The sequence below is a fragment of the Mustela erminea genome, chromosome 2, assembly GCF_009829155.1.
Source record: "Mustela erminea isolate mMusErm1 chromosome 2, mMusErm1.Pri, whole genome shotgun sequence".
In the NCBI taxonomy this organism is placed as follows: domain Eukaryota; kingdom Metazoa; phylum Chordata; class Mammalia; order Carnivora; family Mustelidae; genus Mustela; species Mustela erminea.
The window spans coordinates 67,239,772-67,255,282 of record NC_045615.1 but is presented as its reverse complement, the minus strand read 5'-3'; the positions used below and the strand labels follow the sequence as shown (position 1 = coordinate 67,255,282).

The window sequence follows — 15,511 nt, the reverse complement described above, 5'->3', positions numbered from 1 at the left end:
CAAATAGGCATATGTAAATAAAGGATAAATGATTTACCTTGTTTTTATCCCTAAGAAGCCACAGGTGAAAAGCGCATGCCAACCGCTTTTCTGAAACCAACGCTGTGTGGGATGGGGTGAGAAGAGTATCATTTGTCTTAGAAAAAAGTGATTTGGAAACCTAAAACAAGTACAGTGGTAAAAGTGTAAAAAGGAGGAATCTTCTGGGACGGATGCTAAAACCTGCCCTATTATTTCTGTCAGTAATCTGGAGGAAAGAACATGTGATAAGGCCTCCTTGTTTTAATAAAAAAAAAAAAAATATTAACAAAATTTTTTCAAGAAAGGAAAAGACAAACCAAGGGAGATAGAATACAGAAATATATTTCCAGTTGATTTAAGTGAGCAAAGCAGTCACAGCTGAATTTTAACACAGGCACAAGCCAAGTAATTCATTTAGGGAGCTGGATGGATGGATGGATGGAAATATGTATAGATAGTGCCTTGAGCTACTGGGACAATTTACAACTTAGAAAAGATAATTTGGAATCATTCAAGATTCTAATGTCAAACTGAATTGGAAAAATGATAGGTCTAATTTAATGTCAGCATTTTAAGAAACCAGGCTTGTCACATAACATTTTAAGAAATTCCATGATTTACTTCTGTGATACAAAGAAAAAAAAAAGTAGAAGAAAGAAAAAAGGAAAGGAGGGAAGAAATGAAGAAGGGGAAAAGAAAAAGAGAAAACTTACACATCTATCATCCAATTAGCTTTAATGTATATCATAAGTTCCAGCTTCAGTGTTGTTTCTTTACACTTTACATTAGTTTAAGGTGGTACATTAATTCAAAAGAAGAAATAATAAATCAATTGATGACATTTACCTCCTGTTTCTGACCTGTTGTAGAATGTAATACTTGATACATTATCTTCAGTCCATTTAACTGGAATATTCCATGTGTAACTAAAATTTTTTTAAGAGAAAAATTTAAATTTTATTAGTAAAAAACAAAAAAAAAATTTCCAAAGTAAAAATACTTAAAAAGCAATAGACAAGCATGTTTTCCTCATAAATGATCATCCAGTATATAGGATACAGTTAATAGTTAATATAATACCCTTTAGTGATGAAAATAGGCCATATAACTACTTTCAATTTTTATAAATCTCTAAAATTTGGAACTTTGTATCAACAAACCAGCTAGGCATGAAAATTATTTCAATGAAATGCCTTGGGACTTTCAAAAAAGATGCTGCATAAATGTAAGACGTTACATGATAACATTGAGCTTTCACACACATACTTGCACATATTCTAATATGCTTAGTTTCTGTCAAGGAACACAAACCATTTTTCAAATTCAGAAGACAAACTTAAAATACCGTGCAGGGGATAACCCATTTTAGGAATTATGTGGAGACTTAAATTACACCACCACCATCCATCCCTTAAAGATTCTCATGTTCTTTCCCTATCCCCTGTTTTGCAGCATGTGAGTCAGGTGTGCTGCAAAGGAAAAAATCATCAGATAAGCATGTTTCGCGTTTGTTTGTTATTGTTTTGTTTTTTGTTTGTTTTGTTTTGTTTTTTTAGTGTTCTCATTAGCTACTTAGTATTTTCTTGTGGAGCAGGGAGAGGTGGTTAGCTTTGTACTTTGGTACAATATATACTTAGTATTTTAGTCTTGAAACCTCATGAAAGAGGTCTTATATTGTTTTGACTGTTCTCATATCATGTACTATCAATCAGAAAATACAAGAGACTTAGAAAGAAGATGAATCCGTGTTTAGATTCAGGTTTCAACTCAAAGTTTCCCTTGTTTTTTGTTATCTGTGATCATTCAAGCCCCCAACAGAGAATGGGGGATGATATTTCTCCTTTTCAAGATATAATAAAAATTTATGTAATTCAGGGAGAATACATTTTTTTTAAAGATTTATTTATTTATTTCAGAAAGAGAGAGTGCACGCTTGAGTGGAGAGAAGGGCAGAGGGAGAGGGAGACAAGCAGACTCCCCGCTGAACAAGGAGCCTGCTGCTGGCTCAATCCCGGGACCCTGAGATCAGGACCTGAGCCAAAATCAAGAGTCAGAAGCTCAACCGACTGAGCCCCACGGGGAGAACACATTTTGCCATCTACACAAAAGACGTAATCCTTTGTTTTTTAACTGGATTGAAATGTTTTATAAGATTGAGTTAGTAGATTTCTTTGAGGATTGTATTGCTGATGGAATGATTTTGGCTCTAAATTCTATAAAACCAATATATACATTGTTTCTTGGGTCATGTTGCAAGCATTGTCAGTGATCCAGTCTTATCCCCTTGAATCTCTTTGTCATTTTTCTAAACTCCAAACTCCAGTGTGCTCTCCTTGACGACAGCTAATCTGGGTCTCTCAGTCAGAGGACTGCCCTCTAGCTGCCCAAGCAAGGAAAGCCAGAAGTTCCTTAGCTTTTACATTCTTCGATGCACCCCTTAGCCAATGATGGAAGGGCAGGAGAATCTTCCTTGCCCCATTTGTTAGGAGCACTCTACAGTACCGTCTCCAGAGCCTCCCCCTGGACAGGTACCCTCCACAGCCCCAGCTCGCTCAACTGGACTCAATATTGCACTCTGCTGCCTGATACCCCACATCCCAGTCCCCTTAAAAACACTTCCTGGTGAGTAGCTTTCACCTGAATCATCACTTCAGAATCCGCTTTTAGGGAAGCTGACCTAAGAGTGATCCTTTGCAGCTTCTCAACTGACAAACAAGCACTTTTAAAGGTCCTATCCTACCTATATATTTCACTCTTTCACTGTTCTTTTGCTTTGGTAATGCCACATAAACTAACATTTCTTCCCTTCTCTACATTCCTCCAATGCTGACCTGACTGAAAGGACAGAGCACACAAATGTCTGGATGTCCTCTGTGCACAGCCAGGATTTCATATTTTGACCATTCCCCCATAAAACACGGTCTCTGGGACTACACTCTGCCTAAAAGTGGACATAAGATATACTACTAAGTTATGTTAAAAAAAAAAATATTCTCTGAAGTCTGAAGGGATCGTAAGACTAAAAGGATCAAGGGTTGCGGCTATATAATTTCCTAAGTTTAGAATGCCTTATAGGATCTAATCTAATGTGAGTAAAATAATAGATTTGAGTACAAAATATCAATAAATAGAAATTACATAAATGGAGCGAGAGAGTCTTGTATATGTTACCAAAAATTTAGGAGGACCAGATTTCATTTTTAAAGGCATAATCCAGTTTTTTGTATCTTAACACTCTAATGAACTCTGGTGGTATTAAATATGGTCAACATAATTTTCACTAAAGAAATTGACTTTGATTGTCCCCAAAATAACTCGCCTATTCTCCTTTTCCCCCGTCTACATTGAGTGGATTCCTGAAGACATGTCCCTGATAGGGAATTCCCCCCGATGGAGACAAGAAATTTTTTTTTTAAGTATTTATTTATTTGAGAGAGAGAGTGAGAGAAAATATGAGAGGGAGAAGGTCAGAAGGAGTAGTAGACTCCCTACAGAGCTGGGAGCCCAATGCAGGACTCAATCCCCGGACTCCAGAATCATGACCTGAGCCAAAGGCAGTCGCTTATTCAACTGAGCTACCCAGGCACCCAAAATTTATTTCTACCAGATGGTTGAGACCACACTGTTGAAACAATAACTTACAACACGTGTGGGCCATTTGCATTGTACAAAGTTTGTGGTCTGTAAGAATTCCCTAATCTTGGAATATTTAAGCAGTGAGAAGAAGGAGGAGGCCATTGAGTTCATAGTACAACTTAATCAACCACATTTCCCACCAGACAGAAATATACCTAGAGAGAGAGTGGGTTAACATTAGGGTTGGAAAAAGGGCTAATTCCTTTCTGGGGTCATTAGGGCATATGTTATGATCTAGGTTTTCAATCAAGTAAAAAATCATGAAGGATCACTTTTGATATAATGTTTTCTCTCCTATTTGTTCAGGAGCTGCTCTAGATTTTTAACAAATGTTCTCAACAGGATAGCACATGTTTTCTGGGCTTATTTTTCTATGCATATATAACTTTTTTTTTAATAAAAATGGAGCAAATAGATTGACTTTATGGTAAGAGATCATTAAAAATCATGTATTGTGGGGCGCCTGGGTGGTTCAGTAGGTTAAGCCTCTGCCTTCGGCTCAGGTCATGATCCCAGCATCATGGGATGGAGCCCCGTATCAGACTCCCTGCTTGACAGGAAACCTGTTTCTCCCTCTCTCACTCCCCCTGCCTGTATTCCCTCTCTCGCTGTGTCTCTCTCTGTCAAATAAATAAAATTTTTTAAAAAATCATGTATTGAATCTAAATAAAATAAAAATGGTATCTGAAGATAAAAACTAAAGAAAATGCTAGAGGAAAAGTATAAATGTTATATAGTTCCATGTTCTAAATCTTGATGAGTACAATTTAAAGATTTGTTATAACTTAAAAAGTGAAGACCTGATAATATATTTCATTTGCTTGGTAATAAATTTTTTTATTTGTGTGAAGGGGAATGCATAACCAAGAAGTAGTTTAAAAAATGCAATCCCACCAGTTTAAAAATAGTGTTTGGTATGTCTTTGGCTTAACAAATCAGTGGATACATATGACAGAAGGGAAAAATTACTATGAAGCTTTAAGTTTGTTTCTCAGAGAAATATTTTTAATTTTAATATCTAGAGGCTACTAAATAGCAGTATTAAATATGGCCAATCTAATCTGCTAGAAAATAAAGTAGTAACTATAAAATAAACAGTTTATAATTAATAGAATGATCACACAAATTATTATATGGATTTAATTCTCACCCAAGATCGAGGGTTTCAGTTCATTCATATATTATGAAGAGGAAAGAATGAAAACAAAGCTCTTCTATCATAATCTTTCCTTTCCAAAATAAAGAGAAGATAAGTATTAGAGGTACTCCCTGACTGATCTCATTTGGTGTATGAACTCAAATTTCCTTTGTTTTGGCATGAACTATTAATTTTCAATATTTGCATACAGCAAGATACCCAGTTCATATGAAGGTCATTTGCTGTGGGGGAGCTGAGTGTCTGATGTTTCCAGAAGTGGTTGTAACAAGGGGAGCACCCTGGCTTTCTTGACGTTCTTCCTGCTCAGGTACCAACCAGTATCTTGAAAGTAGCTAATTTAATAATTCTGAGTGCTCTCCATTCTCTGATGTCTTGGACAGGAAGTTTGAATTCTGGTAGTTTGAATCATTGGAAACACCCGAGTGTGCTATTAGTGTGACTTAATTTTCAAAGCCCTGAATCGGAAGCCGGGAAACAGGTTGTGTTACTCACCATATAGAGTACATATGACAACGTTCTCTAAAGAACTTTCTCTAATAATTTGGCTATGGCCACTATAGAACAAGATGAGAACGATTTTCTAAAGTGAGATATTTATCTGCAAATTCATTCAGTGCAGTTCCCTGCATATTTGTTTTTTAGCGAGAAATTTGAGCTCAACCTCATCTTTGGAACACCTGCCACACCCCTTCAGCTCAGGGCCACTCTCCTCCTCTCCTTAGGCAGACCCCATCCTCTGTCTACCTCTTGCGTGAGTCATTCACTACAGTTACCATAGTAACTAGCCTCCCTGCTCCCACTCTTGCCCCTACTCTGACCTACTCTCTCTAATGCAGCCAGAGGAGAACTTGGAAAAATGTAAAGGTGAGCCTGCCAAGTCTCTCTTTGAAGTCCTCGAATTTGCACACTATTGTGCAAAATCGTGAACACGGTGTGCACGCCCAGCCCCTGCTTCCTCTCTCACTGCTGGGCCCGTGCGTCTCTGCTGTTCAGCTTCTCGGAGCCAGACTGCCTGTGTTCAAATCAAAGTGCCATCACCTACAGTCTGTGTAACCTTGAATCAATTATTTCATCATTTCCAGTTACTTCTCCTTTTCCACACCTGTTATAATAAAATGCTCCAAAGTGCTTACAGTTGCCAGCTACTTAGTAAATCCTCAGTAAGTTGCATATTTTATGAGTACTGCTATTTTTTAAACTCTGGAGCCTTCATACATGTAGTTTCTGTTTTGAACACCACCACCGCCGCCATGGTGGTCCCTTCGTATCAATCTACTCAGCTTACATCTCACTTCTTTAAGAAAGAACGCCTTCCTTGGCCCACCCTCCTCAAGCTCACCCCCAACACTCCCATTAACCAGGCTCAGTGTATCAATGGGCACATACGGGGGGGAGCGTGTAATCATTGTGAAACTCCCCAAGGAAAGCTTGTTTCACAAGAGAGAAATATTTTTGAGTTTTAATATCTAAAGTCTCCAGCAGTATTAAATTTGGCCAATCTTAATTTGCCAAACAAAACAGTAACTCTAAAAGAACCAGCTTATAGATATTCTGGGAAACCTTTGTCACACCCTATAATTGTCCTTCCTTTTGTTATCTTAATTGCTACCAAATAATTGGTCTTGTGAGGATACACACACACACACACACACACACACACACACACACACAATATAATAAGATCACTGAGACTATTAATAAGGAGATAAAGAGGGCAAAGGGCCTTTTCACTGGAAATTGGGCGGTAGAGATTAGATATCACTGGAAGTGGCCATGGGTGCCAAAGTCTCTCTACCAAACCAAGTATTCAGAAGTTGAAAGAAAAGACCATTAAAACTGGCATGGGTGATGGGTATTAGTTGAACCTATTGTGGGAATCATTTCACAATATACCTAAATCAAATCATCATGTTGTATGCCTTAAACTTATACATGATGCTTGTCAATTATTTCTCAATAAAACTGGAAAAAAAATTGGCAAGGGTGAAACTGAAACATTATCCAGGGGACCAGTGCCACACATCCTATGTTGTTCCCATTTAGCCAGGATCCTGTGTAGATGGAGGCTCATCTGTGTAATAGGGGGCTGAGATGATACCCCCAAAGTGGTTTACCCAGGTTTTTGTGGCCAGCCCCATACCAGAGGTCCTGAGATCCTGATTTCCTTCTCTTCTGTTGGCAGTGATTGGCACCCCAGAAATGCATACAAAATTAACTAGTCATACAGAAATGGATATAATATTGAGACTCTCTGTACAAACTATATTCACACTAAGTGTGATCAGTTGAAATCGCGGACTGTGTTGCACATGTTTCATCAGCTTTTGAATCATTCAACACTATGGCAAACAGCAATGATGTACTATGTGTTGGCTAAATGAACTTAAATTTTTAAAAAAAGGAATAAATTCTGGCAAATTAGAGGGAAATGACATTGTATTTATAATTTTAACTGAAATTCTTAAGATTCCTTAACTCAGTAGTCATATTTAAATGTCTAGAGAAGTCTGAGTTTGTAAAGTTAAAGATTTGATTCTCAATATGCTAAAAATGCCCAAGAAGTTGATATATTCCATAAATTTTAATTTGTTAGATTCATTAAAGCATTTTTATTAATTAAAAAAACTTTTTAATCAATTTTTTAAAAACATTTAAAAAATATTCTAAAATTCACTTTATAAATCTGTATCTTTAGTTGTTTGTATTTTGAAATTCTAAACGGGATTTAATAAAATTTTAAGTGGTGATGTTTAGAAGTTTCTTATAAATGATATCAGCAAGACAATTTGAGTGATTGAGTTTATAATTGCTGTTTAAATAATCAGAATTTCATTTGTGCAATTTATAAATAGAAACATCTCATCAAAAACTAGGAAGACTGGGGTACCTGGGTGGCTCAGATGGTTAGGCATCTGTCTTTGGCTCAGGTCACAATCTCCAGGTCCTGGGATTGAGGCCCATGTCTGGGTTCCCAGCTCAGCAGGGAATCTGCTTCTCTCTCTCCCTCTGCCTCTTCCCCTGCTTGCACTCCCTCTCTCTCTCTCTCAAATAAATAAATAAAATCTTTAAAAAAAAAAAAAAAAAACCAAACTGGAAAGACTGCTATTGAAAAGCCAGTCTCCTTTTGCACCCATCCTACAGGCCAGCTCGTCTCTTAGAAGCATCATATTTTAAAAAATACTTCTGGATTTAATTCCCCTGATGGCTAATTCTGTAACTCTAAATGTTTTTATTTTATTTTATTTTTTTGCCCCAGATAGGATCTGTTAACTCATCCATGAGATGGGGTGATTTAGTTTTCTTATACTAATTTCTTTTCCATTCTCCCATTAACAGTCAAAATTTAAGAAAGCAAAATTATTATTACTTTTCTATAGGTTATAATTATTCCTTTCAATTATGTACTCAAGCTATCATTTCCTGTCTCATAAATTTTAGTATTGCTCTTCTCTCCTAACTGTAAAATAGGAGATTTTATCCCTATTTTACAGGGAGGAGAAACTGTAGGCTATCCTGTGGAGTGCTGGTAAATACTTAACAATGGGCTCTGGAGGAGGGGGGTGGAACTGAACACAGTATCTGCTGGTTTCCATGAACTCACCATATGATCGATTTCAAACTGCCGGCATGAGGCTGGAAGGTGGGATGAGGGTCAGCCCAGCACACCACTGAATTAGTACCAGCCCGACCTTCCACCTCCCCTCCCTCTTCCACCTCCTTTCTTCCGCCAGCTTTTTTCCTTCTTACAGTGTTAAGACTGCTTCTATTTGCAATCGTCTCTGCCTCTGTAACAGAATTTTACCTTATTCATCCCTGATTATACAAGTTAAAAGTCAGTAAGCAACGCTTATGAAATCATACTCTTGTATACATATTGCTGGCCAGGAAGTGTGTTGGAGTTCCATTTCCTTTTCTACCGGCTGATTCCATGGCCCCCTGAGTCATTTCAATAAAAATGTACCCTAACTCCCTAACATAGGGGTCAAATGGACTCCTTTTTCTTGTATTTAGCAATGGCATAAAATTATTCTACCTGGTTTATATTTTTGGATCACGATTTTTACATACAGCCTTAATTTGTTTTCTCTGATTTTCTCCTTTATAGTTGACTTAACTGATGGGCCTTCACTAGCTCCTCAGGTTTTTTCATTCTCTCAACCCTACTTGCTTTTTGCTGACCATCACCTACCTGAGCCCACTCATCGGGCTCTTATGCATGGCACTGGGAGCCCCCTGGCTCACTAATGGCCAGCATTTTCTCTCATGGTTTTCTTTGGTTGGATGCATTGTTTCCTGGGTCCATGTCTTCCTCTTTTTTTTTTTTTTAATTTACCCATATTTTTCCTCTTTCTTCTCCCGTAGTCACTTCTAAGAAGTGCTGTGTGGAAAGCATTTTCTGGGGCTCTGTGACTGAAAACATCTTTGCTGTGCTTTTACATTTGGTTTAGTCTGGGTAGGGAAATGGAGGCTGAAAATATTTTTTCTTCAACTATTTTGGATGACTGTAACATTTCCGAAGGTGTAGCTAAGTGTATATATATATATGTATTTTCCTTTTTTGTACTGTGTAGTCTATGAGGCCTTTTATTCAGAATCCCTGTGTCCTTTATCATTTCTTTGATATGATCTGCCTCTCAGATTTCTCTGCTTTCTCTTTTGAGAGACATCTCTTAGTTGAGTACTGGACATTGCCTATGTATCTTCTTTCACATTTGTCAGTTCTATGTGTTTGCCCTCTAATTTGAGACAGTTCCCCAAATTTATTTCTACTTGGTCAAATAATTCTTTGATAACCAAAAATTTAAACTTCCAGAGCAATTCTGTATTTTAAGTTTGTTTTTTCCAAAGAAATTCTGCTCATAGTAAATGGGTGTTAATAGCTTCTTTGATCTCCAAAATTATTTCATAAATTTATTTTCTATTTCCCCAATTGGTTTTTTTGTTTATTCAAGTAGGATTTTACCTTTTACATTTTTAGGATTTTACCTTTTATATTTTTTAATATGTCATGTGATCTTAATGGTCCACCCATATTTCAGAAAGAAGGACTAAATTAATTACTTTTGGTATCTTGTAGTTAATCCCTCTGCTGTTGAGAGGTGAGGTGTATTTTTGAAACAGACTCTTCCTCTGAATAGGAAGTCTGACTGGGAGCTCTGTGTATGTATAAGGGGAGCTGGCAGCTCTAGCCCATCCATCCCACAAATGCCATGAGGAGGAAAGCTTTACTCTGGGCATCCTAACCAAGTGAAAATCCTTAGCTCTCCTCTACTGTTTTAGTCAATTTATTTAGGGGGAGGGAAAGAGCCTTTGGATTTTGTCTTGGGTCATTGCCAGACTTCTGGCAGACCTCTGAGAGCTCTCAACAGGGAAGGATAGCAGTAGATGAAGGGGAAATGGAATGGGGGTGTGTCTAACTGGCACAATTGTCCTGAGTCTAGACTTCAAATTAATTGCCCTGTTTTCAGCCTCACTTCTCACTCCCACACTCCACTCTTCATGCTGACAGTGAGCCCAGAGCCTGCCCAGGGAGAGGGAAGCTACTTCTACTTCTACCGCAAGTCCCTTTTTATCTGGCTGCATCTACCTTTATTTGTTTTCTACCAATATTTCTCCTTCTGGCCTCTCTTCTTGTATTCTATGATGTATCTTGCCCCTCCTCTTTTCTTTCCTTTATGAGTTTATTTCTTTTAGCACTTCTGGTTGTTTTTTTTTCAGTGATTTCTGGGAAGGACAGGACCTGGATGCATGTGCTCAGTCCACCATTTTGAACTTGGAGACCATGGAGCTATCTTTGAATGCTTTTGCTTCCTAAAGACACTGTGCTTTTATATTATCACCCATAAATCATGTACTGAAGAGCATGATCCAACCAAACAGCCAGCATTTCCATCAAATTTCTGCTTTTTTCTTGAAATGCTTTATAGATCCTTACCCAAGATCTGAATGTGGCTCAGAAAGATTAGCTTTTGAGTCCAACAGAAAGCGTTTCTGTGTGATGTTCTTCATATCTTTGACATTAAGTACAGGATAGCCCATCTGTTTGGTCCACGTATCCATTACTTCTTTCACTGGTAGATTACTTGCCTGATATTTAAGGAACATAAGGAATAATTAGTAAATTAGAGGAATAAAATGTAGAATAGTCAGATAAAGAAATGACTGATAAATCATTTGTTAATCAGACAAAGAAACAATTGGGATACATTCCTTACCTCTTCAAGTGCTCCCCAAAAATCTTCAGTTTTTGCATTGCTGAATTTGTATTTTGCCAAGTAAATCTGTACGTGAAAGAGAACAAGTATTTTAGAAGTCAGTGTAGGGGGCACCTGGGTGACTCAGTGAAGCATATGCCTTCTGCTCAGGTCATCATCTCAGCGTCCGGGGATCGAGCCCCTTGTTGGGCTCTCTGCTCAGTGGAGAGTCTGCTTCTCCCTCTCACTCACACTCTCTCTCATTCTCAAATAAATAAATTTTTAAAAAATTTTAAAAAGAAATCAATGTATGCTTTCCTCATACTTCTACCACATGAGCTGAACCCTTAGATATATCTCATTCTAATGTATAATATGGCAAGTGTACCTAAAATAAAATGATACATTTTATGAAAACATTTTGTAACCTATGAAAACATTGTACAAATAATGTATTTGTAAAGCACAAACATTTTTTCCTTATTAATGATATAGCTTGTTCTTTTTAAAACCTAATGGAATTGTGGAAAGGAGAAGAAAGGTTTAATTTTTTTCAGAAGAAATATAAGATACTTAAGGGCAGTCAAGTGTTCAGCAAACAGTCAACAATCCACACATTTGTCATCCAAAATGAAGAGAGATCTGTAATTCTATGATCTTCACTTAGTGTTGTTAACCACTGTAGCTCTACTGACTACATACTCCACCTTCTTCTGCAGTGGTGTTTTCTCATCTCAGACCCTACATGACCCCCATCACACATGAGCAAGGCAATTTGCAAAGATAAAACAGGTAAGCTTGGCTCTAAGGCAGGGCTCAGCAAACTTTAACTGTAGAAAGCTGCATTGTAAAGATATAAGTTTGGGGGGCTTTATAGTGTCTGTCGTATCTACTCAACTCTGCCTCTATAACACAAAATTATCCATAGATGATATGTAAATGAATGACCATAGCTGTCTTCCAATAAAACATTTATGCACTCTGGTATCTGAATTTCATATAACTTTCAGGTGTCATGAAATATTCTTCTTTTGAATTTCCAATCTTTCAAAATTATAAAAGCAATTTTATTTGCAGACCTTACAAAAAATGGGTGTTGGGCCAGATTTGGCCTGCAGGTAGCAGTCAGTAGACCCCAGCTTTGAAGAAATGGATATATGATGTTTTGAATAAGAAGACTGATAACGATGATCATGATCATGAATAAATTGGGGAAATTATTCTCTTTAAAGAATGTCTCACTCTTCAATTATTTTTAAAATATGAATTTTTAAACTAGAAGTGTCTCCCCTTTGGCCATTCTGTTCACAATATCTCTGTATATCAATATCACAATATCTCTGTATATCAATATCACAATATCTCTCTCTCTCTCTCCATATATATATATATATATATATATATATATATACAATATCTCAGATATAATGTGGTGTGTCCCTAAAGAAAATTCCCAGTTTTCCCCTACTCTCATAACTGTGGTTCTCCAGAAAACCGTCCAAAGTTCCTGCCATATTATGCCTTTGTTGTTCTCAAGAATTGTCCCTTTAAAATATGGACATCTTTGACAGAAATGAACCTTCTTAAGTGTTCCTTGAGCTTCAAAGAAAATAACCAGTGGTTGACTTTGCACCAGACATTTTCACTCTAAGTTGCTATAATTTTCAGGAATCACTGTGCCTTAGTCACATCAGCTTCTAAATTCTTTTCTTTTCGGGCACAGAGAAATAAAACAGTATTAACAGTACTGCTCCAAGAAGCCCGGATGAGGGTTGAGACCAGTTTGCAAAGCCGCCTTCGTATTTGTTCTTTCAATGAGTTCACTGCTCAGCACTACCACTGGAGGGCAGGCAGAGGAAAGGAGACGACATGAAAGGCACATACTCAATATTCAATTTTAGGTATTTGTTCCAGAGCTTGCACAAATCATTCATTCTAAATAAAATAATGGAATACTTAATAACAGTAATAATTACTTATAACCATAACTACCCGTTAATGATTCTTTCTAGTAAGTAGTGGCATCTTAATATTAATGTAGAGAAGTTTACTTGTACACTCACAATGTCTTGAGTTTAGAACGTGCAATCTGGGAACTAGAAGGAATTTTAAATATTATCTAAGCAACTATCACATTTTTAGGGGTGTAGGAAACTGGCGCCTAGAGGGGTGAAGAGAGTTTCCTGTGGTAACCTTGAACGAATTCCGACTCCTGGACCAGTCTCTGCGGGTTTCAGTGGCGATGTTATTATTATTGCTTTTTAAACTGTAGTTTCTTGCTTCTCCTGAAGTACAGGCTACATGGACATTTATATAAACAATATATTAAAAGACATCAATTTTATTTTGTCTAGATTAGTGCACTTCGGAATAGTCTCTATTAAGAAATTTCTTTCTTCACTTCGAATAATCACAATCATTCGAATGATCGCAGTCATTCTACTCAAAATTTTATGGTGACCTAGGTCCCCCCAATAATAGTCCCTCATTAATTGGTATTGGGATGGTAAGCACAAAAGGAAAGGAGCTTTGTTTCTGTTACTAGTGTCCCAGGAAGGGAAAGGCCCATATTCCAGCTGAGCCATTCCTGTCCTATCAGGGATACTGCTGATACTAGGAGAAAAAGAAAGGATGGATATGTTTCTCAGCTTGGTTTTATGACCGTTACTATTACGAATGCCCCATTTTCTAGTATGATTTTTTAAAGATTTTATTTATGTATTTGAGAGAGAGATCACAAGTAGGCAGAGAGGCAAGCGGTGGGGGGGGGGGGGGGGGAGCAGGCTACCTGCTGAGCTGAGAACGGGATATGAGGTTTGATTCCAGGACCTGAGTTGAAGGCAGAGGCTTAATCCACTGAGCCACCCAGGCGCCCTCTAGAATGATTTTTTTATGCACAAGCACAGCCCTAAAGATTTTCCAGGTGATGGTTTTGCCCTGTCTCCCTGCACTCTGCACCTGCTTTGTTGTCTGAGATGGAGTTTGGGGGAAGGGGATGAGCATGAAAGAGAACAGAGCTGGCCATCTCCAGATTTTCTGCCACACCAAGTTCGCTCATGAAGAGTCACTTTGGACAGAAAGTTAGTATTTGCAAGGGAAATTTTTTGAATGGTGTCACAGATTGTGGGACTTCGAGGCAGCAATCATAACATGATGATAACTCAAGGAGAGATACTATTCAGATACTTGAATGAAGGAAAGGAATGTTCCAGTTGGTTTGAGAGCAATTAAGCGTGGCCTATACTATTTTCAGATATGAGCTAGTGATTGAGGATTGTAGGGGAAAAGAGAGGGTTTTAGTGGGTGTTTTTGTTGTTGTTGTTGTTGTTTTGGTAAATTTATTTACCATATTTTCATGCCACTATGATGGCATGAAAAACATTAATACCTGTTCATTCTAATTCAGTTTCTAGCTTCATCTGTAGTCATAGGATGGAGGAAGACAGTTTTCACTTGAGAAATATTAGTTTTAGACCATTAGTGGCTTTTTAATTAATTATACCATAGATATTGAGCTAACAGAAATACGGGAGTATTTCTGAGTTATTAGCATAGCTATTCACTTTTAAGGACTCTGTTGGTACATCCCTAGAAGTTACCACAAAAATCATTTAATCTGAAGTCAGTTTTGAAGATTCTAAGAATGCGTTACTGATCAGTTTCATTTATAATGAACACTATGCAAATGAAATTTTCAAAAAAGAATTGTTTTTGTTTTTTTCTATATTTTATAACATTTATTATAGACCATTCATTCAGTCCAGAAACACTTTTTGGATTGCCTAACATGCATATTGCATTCTACTAGATACTGGAATATAATGCAAAGATATAGAAGACCGAGTTCCTCACTGAAGGTGTTCACTGTAAGAGATGATATGATGAAATATGTGTTTGAATTTGAGGGGAAAGTTACAAGATGTTCTAATGTGCACAAAGAACAAGCACATAGCTTTTCCCTTTCTTCCAGTGTCCACACAGAATTTTTGATTAATGGACAAAAGGATTAAAATGTATGGATGTACTTGAATATTTCCCAAGTCCTGGTCTTATTTCTTACTTTCATAGTCACCTAGAAATTTCAGCATTGGGTAGGAAGGGACTGTTTCCATTTGGGGGAGCCCAAAGAGTGCTGGATGTCACATAAGAAGACTTGAAGGAATGGGGAGTAGGCATTGTCCTGGGGAATCACACTGAAAAGAAGTACTAGCATTCTTTGGGAAAGTTGGCAAGGTGCTGCTCTGACCTGTTTTCTGCTTTCTGGACCGGCTGCCATCACCACTGCTCTGCCAGACTACCTGGGGCATCACAGCAGAGAGGATGGAGATGGAAGGGAAAAAGTAGGAAGACTATTCCATCTCTAGGCTGCAATGGCACCAACCTGCAGACAGGACCTCTGCTGGGACAGATTGTAGCAACACTGACAATAATAAACAAGGAATTTTGGAACACACAAAAAAATTAAATTTTTAAAAAAGAAAAATGTCAAAAGGACTTGAAT

The 15,511-nt window shown here is 37.5% G+C and overlaps 1 protein-coding gene across 1 annotated transcript in view; it reads right to left on the bottom strand.

The window, feature by feature from the left end:
• The window catches only part of ENPEP (glutamyl aminopeptidase), an 81,974-nt gene that overhangs the window by 29,339 nt on the left and 37,124 nt on the right, over positions 1-15,511 (bottom strand). Inside the window, exons 9-11 of the mRNA XM_032333152.1 lie at positions 11,032-11,097; positions 10,752-10,903; positions 868-947 (exon numbers count right to left, since the gene is read on the bottom strand). Of these exons, the coding sequence (XP_032189043.1) occupies positions 868-947; positions 10,752-10,903; positions 11,032-11,097 (298 nt within the window). The remainder of the gene's footprint in view (positions 1-867; positions 948-10,751; positions 10,904-11,031; positions 11,098-15,511) is intronic.